This window comes from Rhipicephalus sanguineus, unplaced genomic scaffold (assembly GCF_013339695.2).
Source record: "Rhipicephalus sanguineus isolate Rsan-2018 unplaced genomic scaffold, BIME_Rsan_1.4 Seq239, whole genome shotgun sequence".
In the NCBI taxonomy this organism is placed as follows: Eukaryota; Metazoa; Arthropoda; class Arachnida; order Ixodida; family Ixodidae; genus Rhipicephalus; species Rhipicephalus sanguineus.
Genome location: NW_023614840.1, coordinates 1 through 27,960, shown reverse-complemented (window position 1 = coordinate 27,960; position 27,960 = coordinate 1). Strand labels below are relative to the sequence as shown.

Here is a 27,960-nt window from a genome sequence, read left to right as displayed (position 1 = left end):
AAAAACCAAATTAGAAAAAAATTCCAGGATGGAACGAGGTTCGAACCTGGGCCCTCTGCGTGGGAGCCCAGTATTCAACCTCTGAGCCATGCCGGTGCTTGAAACTGCTTTGCAAAAAGCTCCTATACAGGTTTCATGTCGGGAAGGAACCACACTACCATATGCAATATAGCGTGGTAGAAGAGTAAAATAAGCACGAAGTGTCACACAACGCGAATTCTGTAACCAGGCACCACACAATGCGAATTGCGCAACGAGTAGGTTGTTGAATGCTTCCAACCCATTACAAGGGCTCCGCCCATAATTCTTCATCGTCATCAAGCACAGCATCAACAAAGTGCGCATCATGCCTTACATGCGTTTAGCAGATACCACGGCTCTCCGTTAGAACGACAAAAAATGGCATAGTGCCTGCTTCCCTACTTCTCAAAAATTACAATGCTTTATAGCGTAGTGGGTTCCTCGCAAGTGCACTTGTACTGGTTGCCAAGGAAGCCATAAGCGCACGATCCATTTCCTCGGGGTCTCAGTAAAGTTCTTCGCCCCGCCCTCTCTCTCTCTCCCATGTCAACGTACGTTATACAGCATGGCAGGAGAGGGAAATAGCGACCGGGTGTCACCCAATGCAAATTGCATAACTGGTGGGCCGTTTAAAGCTTCCAACCCATTACAAGGGCTGAGCCATAATTCTTCATCGTCATCAGTCGTCGCGTCAACGAAGTGCACACAATGCCTTACAGACGTGTAGCTGGTGTCTCGCTTCTCCGCAGAATGACGAACAATGGCTTAGTAGGTGCTTCCCAACTTCACAAAAATTGTGATTTATGGCGTAGTGGGTACCTTGCTAGTGTACTTGTATTAGTAGCCACAAGGGAGCTTACAACGGTCTCTAGAAACGCCGCTCTTCCAGCTTTCGCTGTGATTGTGCTGCGGTTTCAGCGCAGGCCTGGCGTTTTTTGTTTTGTCTGGTTTTTTATATGTTATGTTGGAACATTCGAAGTGCATGAAACCTGAAGTATTAGTTAAAAAAAAAAGAAACGCTCTCATCGCAGCAAAAGAATGACTGAGGGTGGCGGCACGGGCGTCCTATTTTTGCTTACCACATTCTTTTCCGATTTATATAACGGTGCGTCAAAAATTTTATCTGTTAGATTTAATATGCATCACTGTGAATTACATCCATGCTTTTCTAATGCTGTCCTCAAATGAGAAAAAATGCAAAAAATGGTAAACACAGCCCAAATCAAAACAGTTTGCCAACTTTGATATGCCTTGGTGCGTTTCCTATTTTACACAGAAACTTAAAAAATTGTCTATTATAGAACAAGGCCTTTGCAACATTTCTGCGAAAGGTCGTACAGGCAGTGTAAAAGAAGAAAAAGATAGGTAGTTAAAGAAATGAGCTCTTAAAAAAAAGAAAAACTCATTTTCAAAAGTAAAATAACAAAAACTTGGTCTCAATTTTAACAAAAAAAATTTTTTTTTTCGAAGAGCACTTACGTCCATCAAAACACAGTTTCAATATTATCAGGGGTGAGACAGCTGAAATCGATTTGGGAGCAGTTTTGGGAGCAGCAAAATTTCCATTTAGGAGCAGGAGAACCTTGTTTGGGAGCAGTTAGCGGCATTTATTATGCCATTTTTGGAGCTCGAAAAAACAAATTTGTAGCAACTTGGAGGAACAAGCACATGTTTTAATCGGCTTAGAATACACATAACATTCAAAGAGCCTTTGGAGAAAGCTTTTTTTAACAGATTATCGCCAGGTATGAACTACTTACCTTTTTACAAACCACGCAATTTATATAACCCGGGTAACAACATATGAAATATATAAAAAAGTTTTTCCAACTAGGTTAACTTTACATTTGAAAATAAGAAAAAAAAAAACATCACACTTCTCAAATAATAAAAAAACTGATTGCACAAGAATTGTAGTCGCATAGAAGTAGGTCTCTGCTTTAGATAAGCAATACCATTTAGCAGATTACTGCCTTTCACTTTTTGTTGGTCTGCTTATTTAGCTTTTCAAGCTTCCCCAGAGCTTCCTCTTCTTGGGGGGGGGGGGGGGGGGGGGGTAGGAGCGCAAAGCCTGCCGCATACCGCCCATACTTTGACTTAATCGGGATTGGGGGAGCTGCGATGAACCTTCGCCCTCACTGAAGGGGAATGAACCCTGCATACGCCTATAAGCACGCCATCACAATAAAGCGCCTTGAGCTATCTGCTCGGCCGCGCGGGTGGCGTAGCGTCAAGTGCACCACACGCTTTTAATAGGTGATAACAAAAGCGCGCTGCACCACCGTTCGCTGCCACCTCGTGCGGCACCGCCTTCAAGAATGTGTCGCGAGCGATGAGAAACCTTACCGCTCGGACACTAAGTCGTCAAATGCGCGCGCGTACGGCGCAGCAAGCGTAATAGTTTCGAAACGCTCCTTGATGTCGCCACCATGTGCTATAGGACACTCGTACGAGAGAGCCCGAATCAGCGCTGCAGCAAACGAACAAACAAAAAAAGGCTTTTTCGTGCGCACTTGAGGCACAATTTACAACGGCACTGCATTTATTTCCTCCATGGTGGCGTCGACGCAAGCCAGGAGATGCAAATTTGAACTTGGTGGTTAGTGCCTACTACCGTTTAATGCTGCGTTCATGGCAGGTATGTTTTAATGAGGTTAATGCATGTAACCGGAAATATTCGCTCTATCCATACTCACCTTTGCTCATTCCGGGAGAACACACGCAACAACGTCGACACACACCAATACCTTAGCTAACAGAGGAACAAGCTATGCACAATAAAGAAACAGAGTGAACAACCCCGCTACGCGCTACGTATGCCACTCGATAGTTTTCGCTACGCGACAGTTTACAGTAGCACCAGAACACTCAGCCTACCGAGAAGCAGCAAGCTAGCGGAGCGCATTTTGGGGGGGTCACACATATTTACAACCGCTCAGAGGCAATTATCACAGCACTATGGAAGCCTCCATTACAAAGGCACGTAGAAGGACACGCTTGGGCGTGTTAACGTGTTCTGCAAATGTATCCCTGGTGCTGCTTCTAAAGTTACGTTTCCCACGCTGAAACTGACGTGGGCTCAAAATTCTTGCTTGTGAGGCCATTCCGGCGCAGTTGAGCGCAATTTTTGCAATTTTTATACTTTTGGAGCAGGAAAACGGAAACGTATCAAAAATGAGCAATATGCGCAGCTGTCTCACCCCTGATATTATGTGTCCTCATTTGCTTTGTTCACAGGATATACCGGGCCAAAATGGCCTATGCTGTGTGCACTCACTTGGGTGCATTTGTTAATTGCTGTTATCAGCTTGCATGGTGCATAAATCTAGTTTTTGTCATTTTTCTGCAGCAAAACTTCGCTCTGGTGGCTTGTGTTCAAGGAAAATGTATTCTCAGATTTTATTTGCGTCTAGTGTGTGCGGGGATGGGCTGCTGCCACCCTCTAGAGGGCTAACGCGCACACAGATTGCAGCCTTCCCCGCCCCCACATTGTGCTCACACAACAAGCAGTTCGATGGTGCTCAGGCTCAAAGCATTCCGTTCTGGGTATATCCCAGTGTATCCAAGCTCTTCCATTCTGCAGGTAGCTGCCGAACAAATGAATGCACGGAGAGTACACAACAATGGAAGGAGCTTGACACCCTTGATACCCTCAGCACGAAACTCTGTATTCGTACCCAAGATTTTGAATATTTTTGCACATGGGCATGGCAATGGTTATGCATGCATGTAGTTATTCAGCTCCTTGTCCTGTGATCTTTGTCTTGTGCACCCGTTTTCTGTGCTTTCTATTATGGTACAAAACAGAATGGCGATAAACAGCGGTAGACAGTCCCTTTAAAATTCGAAGATGAATATCTGAAATTGTGCACAATTTTTTTTATTTATAGAAAAATTGGTATGCCATAAATTGTGACGCCTATTCACTTTTCCATATAAACAACTTCCTTCAATTTCATACTAACAAAGTTAATTCACAAGTCCTTGTTAATCAGTATTTCCAATGTAACTTGCAATGGCAAAGTATTTCTGCTTCGACATAGTTTGTCTGTGAAGACTACAGGTGCCTTACTGTCACAGTATTTTTGTACAAAAGTGGTATTCTCTAACAACAGAAAAACACACTCAGCATATAGCACAGCTCGACTGACCTTCTCTATGTCAAGCAGAAGTTGGCGGAACCACAACAAGTGACGATCTGGAGGGACCTTGCGGTCTTCATCTTCGGACAGCCGCTGAACACCCATGTCGAGGATCTTGCGCGGGTAGTTGACACTCACCACTTGCAACTTTCCCAACGACCGCTCAAACTGGACTGTAGGAAAGAGAAACAATGTCATTTGAAGAGCCTTTCATCACAAAGCAGTTTAGATGGAAGCACTGCATGTGATCTTGCCCATGGCGAAAATCAGTGCGCATGTGTGAGAATTATCCAGCATTATCGCTGGTGCTTGTGCAAGCTCCAAACTGTAGTCAACTATTCCCATTGTGCATGCAATCTGAGCAAAACAACTGAAAACATTCGAGAAGGTTCCAATGGAGTAACATGCATGACAGTTTCATACGGTCAGTCACCATCAAAATAGAAACAAGTATGCATCTCAATATGCGTCAATGCAACACAAACATACTTAGCAGCGAAGCACACAAACAGCAGTAAGAACAATTGTGAAGTGGTACAGTGTGATGATGATGATCAATAGGTTTTTTTTGGCACAAGGGCCACTTTTGGCCAAAGAGTGCGAGACACAAGCTGGGAATGAGTTGACAATGATATGACTCGTTGGTGTAAAAGGCTGTACAGACGCCGAAAATCAATCGTCTAAACATGTATAGCAGGGTGTCTACCACGTTGACATTTCTAAATTCCCCGAGTTTTCCAGGTTTTCCCTCAGTGCTTTTGCTAAAATTCCCTAAGTGAAACAGCACGTTGTTTTTTATGTCAAGTTGGGCAGGACACCATGTCGCTCGATGATGTCCACTCTCTAGTACGCACGTTTTAAAAAATAAAAAATGACTTCTTAATCCCATTTGAATAGTACCGAGAACAGCTAAACCTCAGATATAAGCGAAAGTTGGCAAAGTGGCAATTTACTTTTTTATATCAAAACTTCGTTTAACTGAAATTCAACCTTTCATTGCGAGGACCAACTACCGAAGGATTAATTGTAACTGAAATTCACACAATGAATGCTTAGACTAATACGGCCAGCATGAAAACCTTTCTTCTATTTTTTTGCATGAAAAAAAAATCAATTTTTGTTGAGCCTGAAGTGCCGCAATCACAGTTAGATGCCTTGCCAGAGTGTCCGTGTAAAGACGAAAACAAATGCAGGTTTAATGCACTGTGCAACTGCACTTATTCTGCTGCCGCGGCTTGTCATAAAAACCTTGCGCGTTGCCCACAGCAGTGTGACGCCTTTGCTATCATGGTGCCCAGCCGAACCATTTACTATCCAAGAACGCGCAACATTGAAAACCATCCACGTAGAAAAAAAAGTCACAGTCACAGTTTCACGCGAGAGGCGAAATAGTGAAACCCGATAGCAACAAATAGGAATCCTGTACGAATATAGGCTAGCAGCTGACTCCTAGGGAAATGCAGCCGCTGCAGTAAAAGCAGTGACCTATCCATGGCTCAGGGGTGGATCCAAGCGCCTATATTTTGGGGAGGGGAAGGGGTTCCATATCCGATCGGGTAGGGGGGGGGAGTACAAGGCTGAAGCCACAGCCTCAGCAGTGCATTTTTGGTGGGTCACGCATATTTACAACAGCCCCGAGGGGATTATGGCGGCGCCTAAGAAGCCTTCATGGAAATGTGCATAGGGAAGCAGGAAAGGGTGGAGCAATGAGAAGAGAAGTAGAGAGAGGGCACAAGATTCTCCTTACCCTTTTGGGCAGTGGTAGACAAAGCAACCTGACAAAGGCGGGCAACTATACAGGCAGCCTGACAAAGGAGGGGACGACAGGCATTGAAGGGAGGGAGGGGGGTGCAATCACCACTACACCCCCCCCCTTCTGGATTTGTCCCTGCTATGGCTTAACCGGAAGTTTTTCAATTAGAGCACAACACCTACAAAAGTATGAACGGTCTGCTGATCCCCTCTTAATAATAATAATAATATCTGGGGTTTAACGTCCCAAAACCATGATATGATTATGAGACACGCTGTAGTGGAGGGCTCTGGAAATTTCGAACACCTGGGGTTCTTTAACGTGCACCTAAATCTAAGTACATGAGCCTCACACATTTTCGCTTCCATCGAAAATGCAGCCGCCGCGGCAGGGATTCGATCCCGCAACCTTCGGGTCAGCAGTCAAGCGCCATAACCCCCATGAGGGCCTGCTGATCCCCTCTAAACATACCGTGGCACGCGCGACCACACCCTCTGGTATAAAGTATGCACTTCCTGTCGGACTCATGCAGCCCCCCTCCCCAACCCTCCGGCTCCTATCTTTGTGTGCCCATCGCGCGAAGGAGACGGTCGGCTCGTTTCATCTCTGCTTAAAGGAGTACTGACCCGATTTTGAGGACATCACATAAGGACATTTTTTCATTTCCTCGGTATGCAGTGTCAACGCTGTCCACACACCAGAGTCGGAGAACACGTATAAAATATTTTAATTTGACTTCGAAGTTTTCGTCGCTGAGCATCTGCAAGCCAGCCCCACTGCAGGGACATTATCCTTACGAGTCAAGACTGTCCCCAGGTTTACAAGTTCTGCGTCCTGTATGCAGCCTAAATGTAGAAATCACTGTCAGGGTCACTGGACAACAATTCACTCATCGTTGCTTATGTGCACCACGAGTAGATGGCGGATTTGCCGCTAGTACGTTGCGAGTTTCTGTATCCCCGTGATGTCACACTGCTATGAAACCTCACTGAGAAGCTGCCCCCTCGATATGGAAAACGAAAGTGTGTTTTTTAAGGTAGCGGTAATTAAAACATATACGCAGTATTCCCAGGCACCACAATACTTGTTTTAGGTTTCTCGACACCAGTATTATTATTTAGAGCAACAATCCGAAAATTTTTAAAATTCGTGTCAGTATTCCTTTAAGTCCCGTTCGTCGGCAGCGCTCACGCACTTTCACTCGCACATAGAGTATACGACGTGCGGGGTGATGTAATCGCAATTTGGACTTGATAAGGAAGATCATGGCGAAGGCAAGAAATTCACCTAGAGTGTCTATATAATTGCCAAGAAAAAAAGCAAAATAGCTGCAAGCTAAGAATTATGACACATCTCATTATAGTGGCCACGTTACTGTTTTTTGACATCGCGCGCCGAATCGAGAAAGTGGGACCCGTGCCGGTGTCATGAATTTCGGTCGCCACTATGCCTTGGCTCTGAAAAGTTTTGTAATTCGGCTTTGTAGCAAAACATCCACGTGGTGTGGCTGGTAATTGCAAGCTGCAGCCCCAAAAAATATCGGTCGACTGCCTAAAACTTCTTTCAGCAGTGCCCTCACCAGAAAAACAAGGGAAAAAGAAAAAGAAAAAAAAAGCTTTCACTTGCCACAAATGGGCCTGATAGTTTTGCTCGCTCTCACCTGGAAATTTATTCCATTCTTCACAAAGTCCTAAATAGCATCTCTGAAGCTCAGGGTTAGAGTGAGTGAGCTTTCCAATAACCGCCAACAAGCGTCGTCGTCTTATTTCTTGCCGATCGGGATGGCTTGCAAGATACTAGCCTTGTCGACGACATCCACTTCCTGAACGATCGCGATCGCTTGCAAGATAACTCAGGGTCATTACATCTACTGCTACCGCTTCTACAACTAATCATGCTTGTTACTTGACATGTGGTGATAACAAAAACACCATATCGGGCGCTAACACACAGCACGGGCGACAAAGAATGCAGCCGAGTAGTCACAAAACACCCTGACAGCATTGCGCGACACGATGTGCCGTGGTTCATGGTTCCCGCATGCCACGCATTAGCCGGATTCTCTCCCACTCCACCGCTCCAAAGGCAAGGGGAGCATCGAGGTGCACCCTATCACCGCAGCCGCAGCGGCCGTTTGATTTGAAAAATGTGTTCACAAAATTTCGAGCCCGCGTTACCGCGACTTTCGTTCCCTTTCAATAAGGTAACTGTGGATTTTCCCTGATGGGGGCACAATTTCCCTGAGTACTTCCAGACTATCCAAAATCCCGGTTTTCCCGGTCGGTAGACACCCTGATAAGTTATAAATGTATTAAAATTATGAGAATGGTAAGTGAGGGTACCTATGACATTAAAATACACGAGGTGATAATCAAGGTAAGCCTAATTCCTAAGTCTAGGTGGGTTATTTACAAGCAGCACTAATGCGTGCACGTGCCTCCCGACCCTTGAAACCAAGGGTCGGGAGGCATGTGCAGTAATTATCACAGCCACAGTGGCAGCATCTGAAAAAATGTGGTGCTATGGGTCTTTTTTAAGGAAAGTGGAAATCTTAAGGGCTCGTTTTTCTTTGTTATACACAATATTAATGAGAACTAACAGACCATATGGTCTGTAACAGACCTATGGTCTGTTAGTTCTCATTAATATTGGGTCTTTTTTAAGTACTTCCTGCAAAAAGTGAGCATCGTTCAAAAACGCAACAACTGATCTCATGATAAAAAGCGAATCTTCTCCTAGGAACATTGCCGGATGAAGAGGAATACATTGTTGATCCAGTCGAACTCACTTACAACGATCTATTGGTTATAACGACCATATTTTGATGCACTTACGATTTTCCTATGCTACCCATTGAATTTGCGTCCACATATAGCGAACATTTTTCAAAGCCTCCTACTTATACAACGAACACCTCAGACACGGTCACGGTAAAAATACGGCGTATACGAAGCGAAAAAAAGTTAAAGCAGGCCTTCTAAAGCATGAGAGGCGCGTGCCCCGCTCCAGTTTACTTGTGACGAAGATACCTTAGATCGGCGAGCACCGCACGCTGATTTCGGACACTGCGAGCGAGGTTGCTCACTTTCCTGGCATTTCTGCAGTGGCAGAATGGCAGTGACGAAAAAAAAAAAGAAATAGGAGGCAGCATGAAGCCTTGTGGTCAGCTTTCACGTGGCAACCTTTTCTGGCACCGTTCTGTGCAGCTACGACCGCCTAAAATGAATCTATGCCTTGGAACGCAAGAAGCGATAAAATGCAATAGGCGATGACCGTGATAACTTTTCGGCGCTTAAAAGTTCACTGCGTCGACGTCACAATGTGCCGCAAAATGTCTTTCGTCTTTTGGGTAACGGCAGAGACCGGCCAATCAATGATTACGACTTCCACGCGATTGCGGCGATTCCTTCACTGATAAGCATCAGAAGAGAGCCAAGGCGATGTGGCGGCCGGCGATGAACGTGCCATTATGACTTATCGCCGACAACCTTATCACAGTCATCTGCAGTGATCGGCTCGGCTGCACGTGTGGTGTACACTGTTCGGACTGACGGCGGTAAAGCGGTACAAGCGTGCGATGCTGCCGTTCGCAAGTTCGCTGCCACCGTGCCGTGCGAGGTAAAGTGCATGTCACTTCGTAGCAACGAAAGTAGCTTGCTGGTGTTGAGTGGCACGGGCACCGAGAAACATCGATGCACTTACAGCGAGCGTATACTGCGTGTCTTATTAGGCGACAACCTAAGCGCGCCGCGCCTGTCATGCGGGGCTGTCAGAGCATCGCGGAGCTTGCAAAATGCTTGTCTTCGCCACGTTGAACGAACAGGCTACTCGCAGAAAGAGTGCACAAATGTGCGTAATACAGCAAGCGGCCCGGCAATGATGCGTGAGCTGAGTAGGTGATGCGACGCGCTGCACGCAACTAGCCAGGGATGATCGGCTCCCAGTGGCAGTACCACGGTTCAGTGAAACCACGGAGGTTTAAAAAAAACTTCTGGAGTGAAGGTCCCCTATAGGGGAGACCCGCTCAAGTTTGCCCGCCGACGCCAGCACTTGCCATTCCCCTGCCAGAAAAAGTGTACACTAGTAGAGTGTTGCGACCCTTCCGGTCCCTTTGGCTCCCACGCATTTGCGAAGCGTGCGCTGCACGTGAAACGCCCCTCGTTCCGCGATGTCACCCCGACAGAAAGAGGGGAGTTATTGCTATCTATTGCTGCGTCTTAAAGGGGCCCTGCAACACTTTTCGAGCATGCTCAAAAAGAGCTGCCGATCGGTAGTCGAGGCTCCCGAGAACACGCGAGCCAAATATTATAGCGATGCGCACGGCCTGGAATTTACAATAAATTCTCAGTCAGCTGAAAATCGCTCCCTCTTCTCTCGACAAATGATGTATTAGTCCGCAAAATATGACGCGATTGTCGGCAGTTCCGCCTTTGGCTGATGTTATAATCACGATAACACCCTCATTATTACTTTCGTTGTTAATTTGAGTTCAATAAGTAGATAATATGTATGTTTATATTCTGTTATCGCGTTAAAAACACCGAACAAACATTAATATTAGCACTTCCAGTCTCACCGACAGCTCGTCTGCTCGTAGTTGCGTGGTTCCGTTTTCTTCGCCATGCGCAGTGCCGAAAACGTGAATATTTCTGTGCTTTTGACCATCGCCGGTTGCTGTTGAGAGTGGCAGCCGTTCGAGTGTTGCCTCGTCAGCTGAGAACTGCATCGTCGGCACGTTCTTACGACCGACCGAGGCAGGGGCGCAGCGTGTCTCCGATAACAATGCTGGCGTCCGGTAATGGCGGCACTTCGGGGTCGCCTGCCAGTGCTGTCTTACGAGGCGGTGTATCAGAGTATGGGCCGAAATCGATCTCAGCTGTCATTCGTTCCAAACGAGCGCGCAGGTTTGCTTCCATGGTTGGCAGAGCGATGAAAACACTACGGCGTTCGAGGTGCACACCCAACATTACCAAACCGACGCGCAGTTTTCAAGCACGCGCGATACACAGTGCGATCGGCTCCGCTCGACGAGAACGACGCAAGCCGACCAGAAGTGGCGGCACAGACCACGTGGTTGCGCCCAGACGTCAGAAAGAAAAAAATGAAGAAAAAAACTCCGCCGGCGCTCTTGGGCGGAGCCTCGTTCCTCTGCGCTCCCTCCCTCGACTCGCTGCCTAGCTTTCCGCGCGCTCGCGGCGTTGAGTTGAGAGAGAAAGCTGCGGAACGTGATCTCTATAATTTGGTAACACCACTTAGACTTGACGGATTGCAAAAATTTTTGCGGCATATGACTCGTGAAGAGTCATACGTCAATAATGAGACTATTCCAATATAACTAAGAAAGGTGTTGCAGGGCCCCTTTAAACTGTCACAATGGCCATGCAAACACGAAGGGGTCGGCTCCACCAGTGCAATTCTACCGATCCCCAAACAGATGACACAAAAAAAGCAGATGACAGGCATGGATGCGAAGCTCACGCTTGAGTGGGCACGACCACGACAACTACGAAAAAAGAAAAAAAAAAAACATTAGCCAAGAAAGCATTAGTGACCAAGATAATATACCTTGACAGCAATTGGCTCTTCCCTCCCGGAGATTGCGCACAAAAAAAAAAAAGTTTTTCTGAAAGCTGGGCGCTCGTCATTTTCCTATTAATAATGCTATGTCACGTTGATAGTACGCACGCTGTTCGTGACCTCGGAGTACCGGCTATGAGAACGGGGATAATGCAAGGAAAGACACGCGAGATAGATGTCAATTTTCGTTGCGGGAAAGAAACAAGTCCAAAATAGACCATTTATTTTTAGTGTTGCGTACCGCACGATAAATCGAGTGGTTGCTAGTAAATTAAGGTATTCCAAGTAATAGTAGTCACAGCGCCAGGGCCGCTTAACCTAAAGCACAAGAAGCGTCCTTACCCATGCATCCAGTAACAAACATAGAGAGTACGTAGTACACACAGCAAGCCAAATAACGTCGTAAACAGCGTCGTCCTTCGCTTGCGAAATGCACTTCGCGCTGATGAGGACGGCGTCGTCTGCTATCACTTGCTCCGCATTTGCTACATGGCTGAGCAGACGCTGATCTCTCACCAAATTGCTGCCATGCGGACAGAAGCGTGTACATCCTTACCGCGCGCGACACGAAATTCTCAAAAACACGTGCAGAACGCGTGCAGCTTGCGAGCAAAGCAACGCGTTTTCAAGGCAGGTTGAAGGGGACAGCAGACGGGTCAATACTCGAGTAACCAGTTTTCTCCCCACATTGACTGACGGCGACCGGCACTGCAGCACCTCCCACAGCGTGGGTCTCCTCTATACGCGCCCACGCAAGCGGGTGAAGCCTGGGAAACCGGTTGGCAGCCATCTTGCTCCAGGCAAGAGGCAGCGCAGCTTGCGTGCGGGCAGCGTAATCATGAGCTTCCACAGGGGCGTTTCAGCATGAGAACGGGACAGTTAGTGTCACTTATGTGACCGATTTTTTTATTTTATCCCGCAAGATTAAAGAAGGCAGTTTTTTACGCCATAGTTCATGGGCTGAAGCGTACCTTATAACACGTAGAATTCGCTTCCAGCATTCCCGAAGTAAAGGACATGGTGGAGTTAATAAGTGGTACATAAAATTTTATTCAGCCCCGGCTTTCATACAATTTCAAAAGAAAAAAGAAACATATACAATGTGATTTATACGTGAATTGATTAAGCAACAAGTTACACAATAACTTCAAAATGCATCATAATGCAGACAGTCACGAAACTAACCGTATGAAACACGCACCCTTAAAAACTAAACACAGCAAAAGAAAAGATACGAAAGCAGATTAATTGACTAGCTTGCTGCAGCTCTTGTTTACGCTCGTTTACAAATTTTTAAAAATAACAGTCCTTGTCAGCCGCGTTCTTACTGCACTCTGGGAGTTATAAATTCGAAGCATTTCTTAGCGAACCTTTGGCACTTTGAGCGTTTCTTTCTTTTTTTCTGTCTGTCTGTCTGTCTGTCTGTCTGTCTGTCTATCTATCTATCTATCTATCTATCTATCTATCTATCTATCTATCTATCTATCTATCTATCTATCTATCTATCTATCTATCTCTCTATCTATCTATCTATCTATCTATCTATCTATCTATCTATCTATCCGCCTACGTCTGGGCGCTCTCATGATCGCGTCCTTGACTAGGTGCACGTAGACCAAAATCGGCACGGGAGGGTAAGAGTATTGACGAATATGACTGTCGGGTCATGACATGAATAACGGAAAAATCCTGCCGCTTCGACTGGGTGGGCGTTGGACGCGCGTGCACTTTCGGAGTTCCATAAGTTTCGTTGTCGCCATATGTGATAGTGTCAAGAGCGACCGCGGTTTCCCCCACAGTGGTTATGGCAAACGATAACCACAGTTCTGACAGTGTGCGCGCTGGCCGCGTGCGTACTTCCGAGCTAACAGCATTCTGCTCTCGGCCGTCGCTCGACAGATTCGGTACTAAAGTTCGTATCACCCGCCGCGATGCGGAAAAATGTTCGGAACATCCAAATTTCGGCCCATTCGACACAGTGGAATTCGGCAGGGGAATTTCACGAATTCGTATCAGCCGGTGACGTTCACATCAACGCCCCCTAAATTGGTTCACTGTGGGTTCGCAAAAAGGATCGGATTGGGTTGTAATTTTTGTCAAGTCCAAATACGTCTGATATGCAGGTCTTTGGTGCTTTCAGTACATCTGCTGAATTCCGGTGCTGCTTCGTGGCCTCAATGTGCCTCTTGCTTGTAGCATGTAGCTTTATCGCTACAATACCATGCTGTTTGCGGTTAATATAGTCTGACTGCAGACAATGCAAAATCCACTGGCATCGCTGCCTTGGCGACACCAAGATGATATAGTGTCACCATTTTTGTCTATCTTGTTCAGGATATCGACACTGAACTTGGTGGAACGACCTGGGGCACTGAGATGGCGAAACACGAACAACGTGAAAAGCAATTCCCATCAAGAAACTTGTAGCGATACGCTTTTTGCTAATCCCGCCGACGACGGAATAGTCTTTGTTGATAGCCGTTCCACGGCGAACCTATAGTTTTCCACGAGTTTTGTAACAAGGTCGACAGCTGGGCTAGTTGGTAAGGTTTCATATTATTTAAAGCAGCGCAAAAGACGGGACGAAGGACAAGCAGTTGACACATGAACGCTTACTCGCAAATGGCACGTTTATTATCCAATGTGAAAAGCTTCTGAAGCAGGTAAAAGCGAAGTTTGTATCACAACAGAAGGATGAAAATCAGGGGTGTGTGAATACCGAATAGTAAGTCTCGAATTGAATACCGAATCGAATTAAGAAAAATAAAGCCGAATATCGAATCATATATCGAATATCAAGTTTATTTAAAAGAAGCACAAATGTTTACAAATTCTCATGCAAAAAAAGCAGCTGTTGTACGTGATCTGAGGTCAACTTCTCCCTCCGGGCCGTAACAATGTTACCAGCCGTTGAAAACAACTTTTCACTTGGTACACTTGTTGCGGGAATGCCCATGTATTTCATGGCCATCTTGCACAATTCTGGGAAGTGCTGCTTGCCTGTTTCTTTCTACCATGCTAGAGGGTCTTGGTCCTTGCTGCAAGTGGGCTCTCGAAGGTACCGCTTAAACTCCTTGATGTTGGCTGCAGGGGCGTAGCCAGAAATTTTTTTCGGGGGGGGGGGGGGGGGTTCAACCATACTTTATGTACGTTCGTGCATGCGTTTGTATGTGCGCGTGTATATACGCAAGCAAAACTGGAAAATTTCGGGGGGGGGGGGGTTGAACCCCCCACCCCAACCCCCCCTGGTTGGCTGTTTCAGTGCAGTGTCTTCTTTCTGATGACGCCACCGGCTTCTCAATGCTGTTCCAGATGCTGCTGACACGCTCCTTGTGAGCTGTAGATGTCCACGCTTCGACACAGTCACTTGATTCTTCTTCTGGAGGGAGCTGCAACTATGTTCTTGCAAGCTCCAAGAGCCTGTAATGTAATGTTTCAGTACAGAAGAGGTTCTTAAACCTTGGGTCACAGGTGGTTGCCAGCACATACTCCTTGCACTTGCACCATTCTTTTGCTCCAGCTTCAAGTGGCACAACAAACGCTGGGAAATAGACCCAAGAGCCAAGCGCGGGAAACCCGCCACTTCTAATCTTTCCACCTGACGCATGATGCTTTTGCTCATAACATGCGCACAGGACTTCTTGATAGCTGCGCAAAGACACGCCATGGCCAACCCATTCTTAACAATCTTCGAATGAGCAGACTAACAGAGCGAAACACTTGGCAGTACGTGGTGTCTGGTTTCCTTCAAAAACACCTAGAAGCATTAACGGTGGTCGATCCGTTTCTCGTACGCAACTCGGAAGAAGTGGTCAAGGTGTCCACTTAACGACTACTTAATGAGTTGCATGAAGGAAACTATCACTGAGGATAATGACGAGAATTCCTTCAGGAACAATGCTGGGACTCCAATAGATAACTTTCTAGAGCTGTTATGGTTTCATTTAGGCTCGACTGTTGTTTCCTTCGAGAAGGACCTGTGTGTACAAAAGTCGGGGGTGTGTATTGGCTCAAGAGTGGCACTTATACTCAGCAGTATTTTTCTAGGAAAGGTTGATCGTGCTTTTCAACATGACTTAGACGGCATTGCGCATCATTTGTTTAGGTATGTTGATGATTACAGTCAACTGCCGATTTTAGATGTGAAGCATCTTAGAGCGGAGTTCAATCCGGTGGTGGTGGTGGTGGTGTGCGGCGTGACCACCCTTACTGCGCATGCGCAAACCTTCTCCACTTCCCTTCTCCACTCCCCCTCTCCACATCACCTCTCCCCTTTCCTTTCCCCCTTCCCTTTCACATCCCCCTCTCCTTTCCTCCTCTCTACTTCCCCTCTCCCTCCTCTATCTCACCTTTCCCCCTCACCACTCCACCTCTGAAATGCGGGCTCTACATGCCGAAACACTGCTTCGCATCGCCTCATGGTCCCTTTTAGCGGGAGATGGTGCGATTTTTCGGACTCCCTAGGGACCGCGAAATCGTCCGAAAAATCGAATTCATGCTTTTTTATTTAGCTGAAGCAGTCAAATCGCCCCAGCAATGTCCGAAATAGCTTTAATGCCTCCCAGTACAATTATCAGGCATTTTGGTGCGCTCCCAGGCTCTCGCAAATACATTCGGTACCTGCTGCAAACCCCGCTTAACTACGTAACGTGCCAACCACCACTTTTGCATCTCGTGATGAGCGCCGCTGATAACAGCAAACCGCGGAATGGATTACGGCTATCTCGCATGAAGCGTTTGTAAACGATGACATGGAACACAAAGACTGTGGCGGAAGAGCGGACGCCTCGTCCGGCTTTCTACGATGCGTGTGCGCATGTAAACGATGCGCACACACATTGCTGAATCGCCGCCGATACGGAGTATTTGCGCTGCCGTGTCAAGCCGATCGTTTCTAGTTGTGTGCAGTACATCGCCAACTAAGCTGACGCCGTCACTTTACTGTTGCTGTATCGTACGCACACATTTATCATTAAAGGGTTCGTGATGCGCGGACCTGACCGCACGTGGCTGATCCTGACCGCACACGGGCGCGGCAATGGCGAGCTGGTTTCGTCCGCGAAGGCAACGCGTCTATGCGGCGCACTTAGCGGTCTCGCACAAAGACGAAGTAGGAATGGCAGCGCGGCGCATTTGGGTTCTTGCCTATTAAATGCGTGCAGTACGCATGCAACTGTGCTAGGCCACGTGCACTACCGAGCAGTTAAGTGAAGATGCTTATCGTAAGGTTTGTCAGCGATTAAGCCGTACTGGCGCGTTTGCCAGCTGCTGCCATCACGCCTCCGTGCATTTCCGCTGCTTATCCGTAACATCGCCGCGACAACGGCCCCTTTGAATTTCTGGTCTGCTTCACCCCATAACGCTTCGGTATTGCGGCAAAGCTGACTTTCAGACTCTGCTACTGTCTCAAACAGATCGACTCGCGAAAGCGCTGGTTCGAACCTATGAGATAATAGACGCGGCAGAGGTGGTGCTTCAAATAATGCCTTTCGGACCTGCAATTTGGGCAGAAAGTCCGAAAAATCGGACGCAGAATAGCTTCAGCGTCCAAAATTTCGGACGTTCTAATACACTGAAGTATATGCGGCTGGTGACGGTGCAGCAAAAGCGTCCGAATTTTTGAGCATGTCCGGAAAATCGGGCGTCCGAAAAATCGGCAGTTGACTGTACCTTGTGTTTGTAGAGCGAAGAAACTTCCCGTGCTCAATGATTCATGTACTGAAGTTATTCAAACAAAGGGGCTGGGGTCTGACATTCACATCAGAGGTTCCAAGGAACGATGTCTTGCAATTTCTTGACCTCTCCATTAGATTCCAAGCAGCACATGTTTGCTGGGCGTATCAGCCACGTTCTGTAAAGAAGCTTTTAAGTTACAAGTCTGCTCATTCGAAGATTGTTAAGAATGGGTTGGCCATGGCGTGTCTTTCTGCAGCTATCAAGAAGTTCTGTGCGCATGCTATGCGCGAAAGCTTCATGCGTCAGGTGGAAAGATTAGAAGCGGCAGGTTTCCTGCACTTGGCTCTTGGGTCTATTTCCCGGCGCTTGTTGTGCCGCTTGAAGCTAGAGCAAAAGAATGGTGCAGGTGCTGCGGCTTTGCCTCCGGAAAGACGTGGCAAGTTTGCAGTCATTCCCTATTTGCACACTGTTTCGCATCGCCTTAAGAAGGTAGCTAGTCATTACGACATAAATGTCGTACTTCGTGCCGGCAGGAAGCTCGGAAACATGCGTGTGCGCTTCCATTGACAGAAAGGTGCAAAAAAGAGAGGCGAGTTCAGTAGATGGCGAGTGTTCCATGAAACATGCCAGACAGTTTGCTGACTGCGCCTGCGGCATTGTGTACACCATATCCTTGTCCTGCGGTAGTTCTTACATTGGACAGACAGGGAGGTGTCTCAACGTCCGTTTGAGAGAGCATGCTAGCTCTTTGAAGGGCGCGCCATCTTCACACCTTGCTCTCCATTGCCGACAATGCGACTGTGCTCCCGAGCTGGAAAAAACGGTCGTGGTGACTAGGCACAAGAGCCAGCATACTCGGGAAATCGCGGAGGCAATTGAGATGATTAAAAAGAAGGACACGTGCGTGAGCTGCCCTTCTATCACTTTGATTGATGAGGAAATGTCTTTCCTGGAAAGGGTGTAGTTTTGTAAGTATACACATTTTTATCTGTCAATTATCTTTGGCGCATGTGCGGGTTTGTGGTTTTTTCTCTTTCTTAGACATACAGTAAAACCTCGTTATAACGAAGTTGAAGGGGGAGTCGTAATTACTTCGTTATAACCATTAGTTCGTTATAGCCAATATCCATTTCTACCGAAAATTAGCACGCAAGAGAGGATGTACTGACCACCAAATCCCACAGCAGCCCGCCACGCAAACGAAAAACGGCCGTCGCACGGAGAAAAACTAGCAAAAGAAAAAAAAAAAGAAAGAACAGCAAAGAACTGCTACTTTATTCATGCCAAACTCGGCACACCAGCTGGCGGCTCACTTAGCAGAAAAATAGGCCTTAATAGACTTCTGCCGTGTCTTCCTCAGACGAATGATGGCTTTTTCGGCCGCTGCCGCTATGTCGAGTCCGTCCTCGCCGTCATCGTGAGCGCCGAAGAAGCGGCGCAGCAGGTCTGCCGCATCCAGCGCGTGCGCGGACGTCGGAACATCGGGTTCACCAACTCCGGGCTGTCGTCGACACATTCGTCACTGTCGTCATTCACCACCCCTGTCACCGCGCGCACAATTTCAGCCTCTGTCAGCTCTTCGGTTGTCACCGCGTCAGCATCGGCACTGACGTACGTGCAGAAGGTGTCGCAGTCGGGCACAACTCCGGCGTCAAGGAGAGCGTCCCACGACGCCATGTCTTGGTCACCCGCGGCACCCTCATTGGCGGCAGCACCGATATCTTCGCTGTCACCGCCGCTGTTGACGCCAAATGAGGCATGCCGGAAGCAGTTGGCGATCGTGCTTGCTGTTACAGACATCCAAGCAGCCTGTAGCATCTTGATCGCCATGTAGAGGTCGATTGTAGTCTCGCGCTTCGTGCTCATATTGAGTAGAATTCGGTCGATTACACGCTTGCGGTACCGTGCTCAACGCTACGCCGAAATCTTCGGCAACTTTTTTCTTCTTGACGCCGGACTCAACGGCTTTCAACATAGCCGCCTTCTGCTCGATTGTAATCGTTTTGCGCTTTCGTTTGCCGTTGCCGTCGTCCATCTCTTGTCTAGCGGCGGGAACCGAGAGAGACGCTGTTCTGATGCACACGCAGCGAACGACAAGCAAAAAGGCCCGCGCTCACGCAACGAAGTTTGTCTAGGTGGCGTTGGCTCACGCCGCGCGGTCGCCGTCCACGCGCGCAACAGGAGAGCGGGCGGGTCCACGAGTTCCGCGTGAGAGGGGAGGCTGGGTGACGTGCGCGGGTGGGTCCACGAGTTTCAGTGGAAGGGGAGGCAGGCAGACGCGCACCCTCGCGCGTATTGGCAGGCGGCTCCTCGGGAGCGCGAGGCGCGAGTTTTGAATTACCGCATCCGTGATGGGACGTAAGCCGTCGCGCGCTATAAAACATTGACTTGCCGGCTACCAAAATGGTCAGTAAATGCTCGGTGGGAAAAAAAAAAGGTTCGTTATATCCATTGCGAGGAAATTTTAGCTTCGTTAAAACGAGGTTTTAAATGCATGGGCGTCTATGGGAATTTCAAGGGGAATTACGATTACTTCGTTATATCCATTAGTTCGTTATATCCCGCTTCGTTATAACGAGCTTCTACTGTATATATATTTGTGATTTTTCCGATAAACATCCAGTTGTTAGATAGCACTTGTGTCGTCGTTTTTTCATCTTTTCATCCATGTTCCGTTTGTGCTAACCATCATGAGCCTCTGCCAGGGGCCTAAAAGGTCCAATCACTCGGCATTGACTCAACCCCCAGGATCCCCTTGTCCCCAGACAGGGCAAAGCCACGCACGGCGAGGCGTGGGAGGGGGCCGAAGCCCCACCGTTCGCTCGGGTCCATGGTGACGACACTCGCCAAACGGCTGCTTGCGCAGACGCCCCTGCAGGGAAGTGGTACGGTGTTCTACCAGGGCCCTAATTCTCTGATACGGAGTTACTAGTTGGCTTCTCATGATCACTAACAAAAAAAAACAAGTGCAAAAATGATGAACGCAGAGGAGAGACCACAGACTGGTGCTACTAACAGCTGATTATTACCGCTGCACATACCAAGTTTGTATACATTTTTATCTCGTTTATTGTTGCGCATGTACAACATCACGTAAGAAATAGAAAATAAAAGTAATAGGACTTGCAGTCAGTGCGTTGGAACAGAACAAAAATGTAACCAAAACGTCATCTATTATTTCGTTCTACTCGCAACTGAAATTAGTGCATAGTCACAACTAAAATCACTTCAGTATGCACTTGCCCTTGTACGTTCTTTCTTCGTCTTTGTTAGTGTTGCGCTACCAAATCATCAAAATGGAACCATACCAACTCGCCCCCAAAGTACTTCCCACAAGAAACTCGCACTACGACTCATTTTACCACAAATTCTGGTTGTTCAAAAACAGTTACTACAGAAGCATTATGTACCAATATGAAATACATTTTTCTTCTTTTTTTTAAAGCTACACTAAGCAACACACCTCTACCTTGCAACATAAAGCTTACAACACAGGGAGTATGCAATGCAGCACTTACTTGGCGTGTAGCTTTTAGATTCTGTGCGCACTCGTTCTGGTCGAATAAACTTTGGTTTGTCGCCGTCCCCTCCATCCACGCCAGGAAGCTCTTGTCGTTCCGCCTTCCTTTTGGTGAACATCTACAAAGTTGCGACAAAACATTTCCTCAGTTAGAAAAAAATGCATTTACCAGTGGTGGTCCAATGAGTTTAGAATATGAAGCGATTTTTGGTGCAGGAAAAAGGCCGACTTTCAGTAGATATGGAGAAGAAATTGTTTTGGAGCTGATCAGAAACTTCTTGAAAAAGAAAATGAATGGACTACAGGATGAAAATGGCACCTCCTGAGAGAGATTTGGAGAGGTGCCGTCATGAGCTAAAACAAGAAGCATGCTTCACTTGCTGAGAAGAAATGCCAGGCCTGCACGAGACAAGCAGCACGGCCTTTATGGAGTCCATTGTAAACTCCCTCAGGGCTGCAAGTACAGTGGCGAGATGCTCACTATGCCATAAATCATCATAGCAAAGTATGCAATACACGTCTGTAAGGCAACACGTGCATACGTAGCTGCACATTTTGTCGATGCTGTGGCTGACGATGATAACGATGAAGAGTTATGGCTGAGCCCTTTGTAATGGGTGGGAAGCTTAAAACTACCCACTCGTTACGCAGATCACATGGTGTGAATCTACTCTTTTGCCATGCAGTATAAAGTTTGTCAATGCAATTCCTTGCCCAACATGATGGCTCTAAAGGGTACTTTTGCAAATATGTTTTAAGCTCTGGCATGGCTTTGTGGTAGAATACTAGGCTTCCATGCAGAAGGTCTGGGTTTGAGTCTGGCTTTAACCCCAATAATCAGCTGTTGTGAACTCATAACAGCTTATGCTGTAATAAAGCTGAGCACAGCAGTGGGGACAACTGGCTCACATGACGCAGCTCGCCAATGCCTTCCTGCATCCAAGCGTTACCGCGAAGCAGAGCAGGCTTAAACAGCTTTAAAATGATAGTGTTAAAGTGCTCGTTTCGCAGAAAATCCAGTGTCAGCGTCGTTGTCTGTGAATGCAAAATCGCGATAAATGCAAAAAATAAAACCATGGATCCGAGCCAGAATCCAGCCCAAGCCTTCTGCATGGCAAGCAGTTTCACCAGAGCCATGCTAGTGCTTGAAACTGTTTTGAAAAAGAAAAAAAGCACTATGCAGCTGTTACATATCATTTATTGTCCCTTAAAGACTCTTCTCAGGGTGTTGGATAAGAGGGGGAATACAGTGCCAGGAGTCACTTTGACACATGCAATACTTGGTGGCATAGAATCGCAGCAGGCATGTGAATTGCGCAATGAGTGGGTGGGTGGGTGGGTGTACGATACCGGTAGCTGACAGACGCTGGGCGCGTCTACTCAAATGACTCCGAGCTATGATGACCGAACGAATGCCCATTGCTTTATTCCCTTCAACTATATATAGAAAGCATGGCGCGTAGCGCCCTCTACATCTCTCCCCCGAGATATGCACACAACAGAAACACAACACATCACAAGTCAAGCCTTTTCGGAGTCTTAACTCGGCGACCAAATCTGGTGACTCGCACTCCGCATTCATTGGAGACTTGTGGCGTCGCTGATGCCGTGCCGTCTGTAACGGTGGCTTGCTCTTCGTTGCTCTCGCTGTTTTCCCTCGATGCTGGCTCGTTGAGTTGACTAGTTGTTGGGTCCGAATAGGGCACTAGATGCACCCTATTACGCACAAGCACCGCGGTTGGTGTTTCCACGACGTACGAGCGGGGCTTCGAGGCTGGGCTGAGAATGCACGCCGTTTCCTTGATGTCTCGAACCCACACCGTGTCCCCAGGCTCCAGCGGAGGAAGGACGGTCGCAGCACGATGGCGATCAAAGTCTTTCTTCTGCCCCCTTCTTACCTCCTCGTCTTGGCACTTGACGACGTCAGGGGCAGGCCACTTCGGTTCCAGGCAATCCGCTGGCTTGGGAAGCCCGGTTCACAGGCTGCGGCCCACCAGTAGCTGCGCTGGGCTAAATCCTGTGACGCCTGCAGTGTCTCTGTAAGACAGAAGTGCCAGAAAAGGATCCTCTGCTTTCTCGAACAATTCTTTGACCGTGCGCACCATCCTTTCAACTTACCCGTTAGACTGCGGGTAGTTTGGACTTGAGGTGATGTGCCGGAAGCCATAATGCTTCGGAAAAGCTGCAAATGCATGTGAAGCGAACTGCGGTCCATTGTCGCTTCGTACAACTTCGGGGATGCCGAAACGAGCGAAAGTGCTTTTGACGGCATTGACGATCGCCTCAGAGTTCGTGCTTCGCATGTAGATGACTTCAGGGTAGCGAGAACGATAACTACTAGTAGGTAGTTGTGTCCTCTGTGTCTAAATAAGTCCATTCCTACTTTTTGCCATGGTTGCGCTGGAGTTTTCGTTACAACCAATGGCTCACTTCGTTGCGCTCGTGTGACTGCGCACTGCCTGCAGCGACTGACTCTGTCCCGTATTTGCTGCGAAAGTCCGTACCATCACATGGAATCCTGTGTTCTCAGCCGGCATCGGTTAATTCCCTAGTGGCCTTCATGGATAAGTTCGAGCGTATCCTTTTGCAGCGAAGTCGGGATGACAAAGCGATTGCCTTTTAGCAGGACACCATTGCACAAAGAGAGATCACCTCGATGGTTCCAGTATTTCTTCAAGTGCTCTGGAAGCCTGTCTCGACGAGGCCAGCCCTGGGTGCAGTACTTGACAAGCTAGTTGCATTCACCATTCTGTTCTTGGTGCCTGCGGACATCATCTGCAGTAACCAGCTTCGTGTCAGTGATCGCTGCAACTTGGAATTCCACGAACTCTTCTACCACATCCACTAGGCTGATCGACGGCTTCTCGTCTAAAGCCTATGAAAGAGTATCCGCAGTGGCTAGCTGTTTGCCACGAACATAGACCACGTTGAATTGGTATCGCATAAGTTTGATACGGAACCGTTGAATACGTGGAGGCATCGTGTCCAAGTCAGCGTTTCCAAGAAGTGTTACCAGCGGCTGGTGGTCTGTTTCCACCGTGAAGTTGAGGCCCCACACGTACTGGTCAAAACGGTGCACTGCCCATGCTACCGCCATCCCTTCTTTTTCTGTTTGGCTGTAGCGTTGTTCTGCATCGGTTAACGACCGTGATGCAAACGCTACCGCGCGTCGCTCCCCCGGTGGTTGTTCTTGCAGAAGAACAGTTCCCAATCCAAATGAGCTCGCGTCGCATGAGACAATGGTATTTTGACCGGGATGATACTTCACGACGCATAGGTCCGAGGTGAGCATCTCCTTGACCCGATTAAAAGCGGTCTCTTGAAGCGGTCCCCACTGCCATGCATTTTGCTCGCCCAGCAAGGCACGAATAGGGGCGGTTACCTGCGAAAGGTTGGGGAGGAAGCGACCAATATGATTAACCATGCCGAGGAAGCGTCTAACACCAGCAACGTCCTTGGGTGGCTCCAAGTTGCGTAGGGCTTCGAGTTTGCTGGGACTCGGCGAGATACCGTTGGCATCGATGATTACACCCAGAAACTCCACTTTGTCTTGACAGAAGCAGTACTTCGACTTGTTAAGTTTAATTCCGGCTCTCCTCAGACGTTCAAGAACCTCCCCAAGTCGGTTGTCGTGCTCTTCTCGGTCTTTTCCAAAAACCAGGATATCGTCTGTCATGTTGACGACGTTCGGTTATCCTTCCAGAATGCAAGCCATTTCTCGCTGAAAGTACTCCGGTGCCGAGGTCAGGCCGAAAGGTAGACGACAGTAGCAGTAGCGTCCGAATGGCATGATGAATGTGGCGTACTCTTGGCATTCTTGGGACAATCGCACTTGGTGAAATCCTGCTGTCGCGTCGAGTTTGGAGAACACCTTTGCGTCGCCTAGTTGCCCGAGAACCCATTTGACCGTTGGAAGCACGTGCCTTTCACGGAGAACTTCCTTGTTGAGCTTTGTTAAGTCCGCACATTCGGATGCCACCTGATGCCTTCGGTACTGCGACCAGGCTTCCATACCATAGCGTCGGCTTCGTAATGCGCCGAATGACCCCTTGTTTTTCCATCTGATCCAGCTCTTGCTTCACCTGGTCGGACAGAGGAATGGGAATTCTGCGAGGCACACTGAGCGCAAATGGCTTGGCATTTGGCTTGAGCCTAATAGTGTACTCCTCCCCTACGGTACCAAGTCCCTTGAAGATATCCTGGCTAAGGGTCGCGTCGCTTGAAGAGCTGGCTGGCTTTTCAGGTCGCTGTGCGGTGTCGATGAATTTCACCACTCCCACTGCGAGTATAGCAGGGTAGCCTAGCAGTGGCGCAGACTGCGAAGGCATTACATACACTGGCTGTACGCAGGTGCGGCTCTTCCACTCCAACGTAGCTTTGAATTGGCCAGACACATTCAAAGGATAATTTCCAGGACCTGTTAGATTACCCTCCGGTTTTTCGAGTTGAGACGGTACTCCCGGAAAAGTGCTTGGAACGACGGTAACTTCCGCTCCCGAGTCGACTTTGAACTTCAGCGGGACGCCGTTCACGTGAACCCAAACGAACTTGGCGTTTGCTTCACGACTGGTCTTGACAGCATGCATCTTGATGGCATGTGACTGTCGGCTGTGCGAACGCTGCTTGGCTAAGCAAACTGCTTCAAAGTGCCCTTTCTTTTCGCAAAAATTGCAAATGGCTTTCTTGGCAGGACAAAATTCCCACTGATGCACTTCACATCCACAGAAGTGACACGATCCGTGCGTCGCATCGGAAAAAGGGGGTTTCTCTTGATGCTGACGTTCGCTTATGAGATTGTCTTTTCACTGGCTTGTGCTTCGCTGCATCAACGGCGACTGGTCCAGATAAATGGTTTGCGCGTTCACGTTTTTCTCTTTCAGCATCTTCGTGCAGCCGTGCATGCAGGAGCGCTTTGTCCAGCGTCAAGTCAGAGGTGCGGCAGAGTTGTTCTGATAACCTGCTGTCCAACAAGCCGACAATAAATCGGTCTCGAACGAGCCTATCCTCGACGGACGCTGAGCGATAGTTGCATCTTTTGACCATGTTTCGCAACGCGGAATAAAAAGCATCGACGCTTTCATCTACTTGCTGCGTCCGCTTGTGAAAACGATAACTCTCGTGAACTTCGTTTAGCGGGTGCACAAAATACGAGGTGAACTTGCTTTTCACAACGCTGTACGACAGAGCTTCTTCGGCCGTCAAGTTGAAAGACGCTAGCATGCGTCGAGCTTGAACACAGATGCAATAAAGAAGCGTTCGTACCCGAACCTCGTCGGTGGCTCGGTGCATTCCTGTAGCATAGGCATAGTCCTCGAACTGCTCAATCCAGGTGGACCATGCACTTGGATCGTTGAAGTCGAAGCTCGGTGGCTGTTGGAGTCCAGGTACCCCGGCAAACGCAGCATCAGGCTTGTCCGCCATTACCGAGAGTGAACGGCGGCCACTTCTGACACCATGTACGATACCGGTAGCTGACAGACGCTAGGCGCGTCTACACAAGTGACTCCGAGCCATGATGACCGAACGAATGCCCATTGCTTTATTCCCTTCAACCATATATAGAAAGCATGGCGCGTAGCGCCCTCTACAGGTTAACCCTTTCCCTACCAAGTTCTTTGACCGAAAATGATACAAAAATACCAACTCTTTTTATCTGCGTATTTCATTCTACATGTCCTGAAACAACTAAAAAAATTATTCAAAGGCGTTTGACCAGCGAGATAAAGGCGAAATATTTGTCAAAAATATGCAGATGACTGGCTTTACTGAACTGCAACACGGATCCGCAAGTATAACAGAGAGCTGAGCTAGTTGATAAGTATTCATCCTAAAGACAGGGCGTATAATGGTATTTGTGGCGTTTGAGGTGTCTTGACTTCTTTCTTGTGTCCCTGTTTGCACGCCCTGTCTTTTAGAATGATCTGCAAGTGCCCTAACCTCTCCAGTCTTCGGAGCAGGAATTGTCTCTTTGAAATCTAAAAGCTAAAACGCAGGGACAAGTGGGTCCGTGAATTAAACCCTGGACGTGCCGGTGCAGGTTTGCTTACGCCTAACAGTCCACTGCCGATACATCGAGATGCGTTCGTCGTTTGAATCCAAAGATTTAGAGGAGGGGTCGACAACCGTTTGAGCCAGAGGGCCGAGATGCATGGAGCCAACACAGCCGGGGCCAAACACCACAAATCGGGGGGAAGAGGGGGGCAGCAGCTTTGGGCTTTGCGGGCACAGAGAGAAAAAATTCGGCGAATTGACAATAATCATTATCTGTAATCAATAGATATTGATAGTTATCAACAGATACAGCTATGAATAGATAACAGTAATCGTTATTTATAATCAATAAAATAGGCGAAATATCAATAATGGTTAGAATTGACAATAATTATAAGACATTATCAGGCTAAGTGCGGGGGACAATGCCAACTGGAAATGATCTTTCTTTGTTCCCGTCAAACCCCATTTGAGGTCAACACTGCCACGTTGGCTTTCCTAGAGGCAGTGACAAGGGGAGGTAGGGGGCTGTGATGTGCTGGGGGCCACAGGTTGCCCACCCCTGATTTAGGGAAACTATGCTGCTATGTGTAGTCACCGCTGCACCCGCAGGAGAACTGAAATTCTTCTTCACTTCAGAAAACTTCGGCAAACAAGTGCATTCCTTTTTCTTTTTTTCTTGAACAGAGCTATTGCCCGCATGCACGTGCCACTCACGTACAGAGGAGGGTGCCATTTTCTAATTTCAGCCACCAGAATCAAGTCCTTTCTCCACCAAAATGCATGCTTTGAGTGCGTTATTACATTTTTTACTGAGCCACCTGTTGAAACCAAAGAGAACACAGCAAAATGAATCTGGGTAGTTTAACTGCAGCGCCCCCAAACGCTTGTGGACCAGCTCAGCTCGTCTTCAGTAGGGAAAGGGTTAAAGGCCCACTTATTACGAAGCCCTCGGGTATAGTTGATCATCAGCAACAGCATCAACAAAGCATGCAGCTGCATTGGTGTGCGTATTGCCTCCCAGACACATAGTGGGTACTTCGCTAATTCACAACTTGCAGTAGGCCCTCAAGCACAGTTCTGAGGGGAGACCCTGCTTCCAAAACAAGTTTTTTGCTTTTGAGTAGATTTTTATGAAGTTTCACAGCTTATGTATTTTTATGTGCTTATTTCAAATATGCAATTATAGTCGAACCCACTTATAATGATCCCAGATATAACAAATTATCGGTTATAACGACCACATTTCAGTGCACTTACAATTTTCCCATGCTACCCAT

General features: G+C 47.8%; 1 protein-coding gene across 1 annotated transcript in view; it reads right to left on the bottom strand.

Moving 5' to 3' along the window:
* LOC119376825 (protein PAT1 homolog 1) overlaps positions 1-20,808 on the bottom strand; it is a gene marked incomplete at its 5' end in the record, with an annotated part of 63,069 nt that extends 42,261 nt beyond the window's left edge. The window contains 2 exon segments of the mRNA XM_037646522.2: positions 4,173-4,336; positions 20,688-20,808. Coding sequence (XP_037502450.1) covers positions 4,173-4,336; positions 20,688-20,808 — 285 coding nt within the window.
* Positions 20,809-27,960: the final 7,152 nt, after the last annotated feature.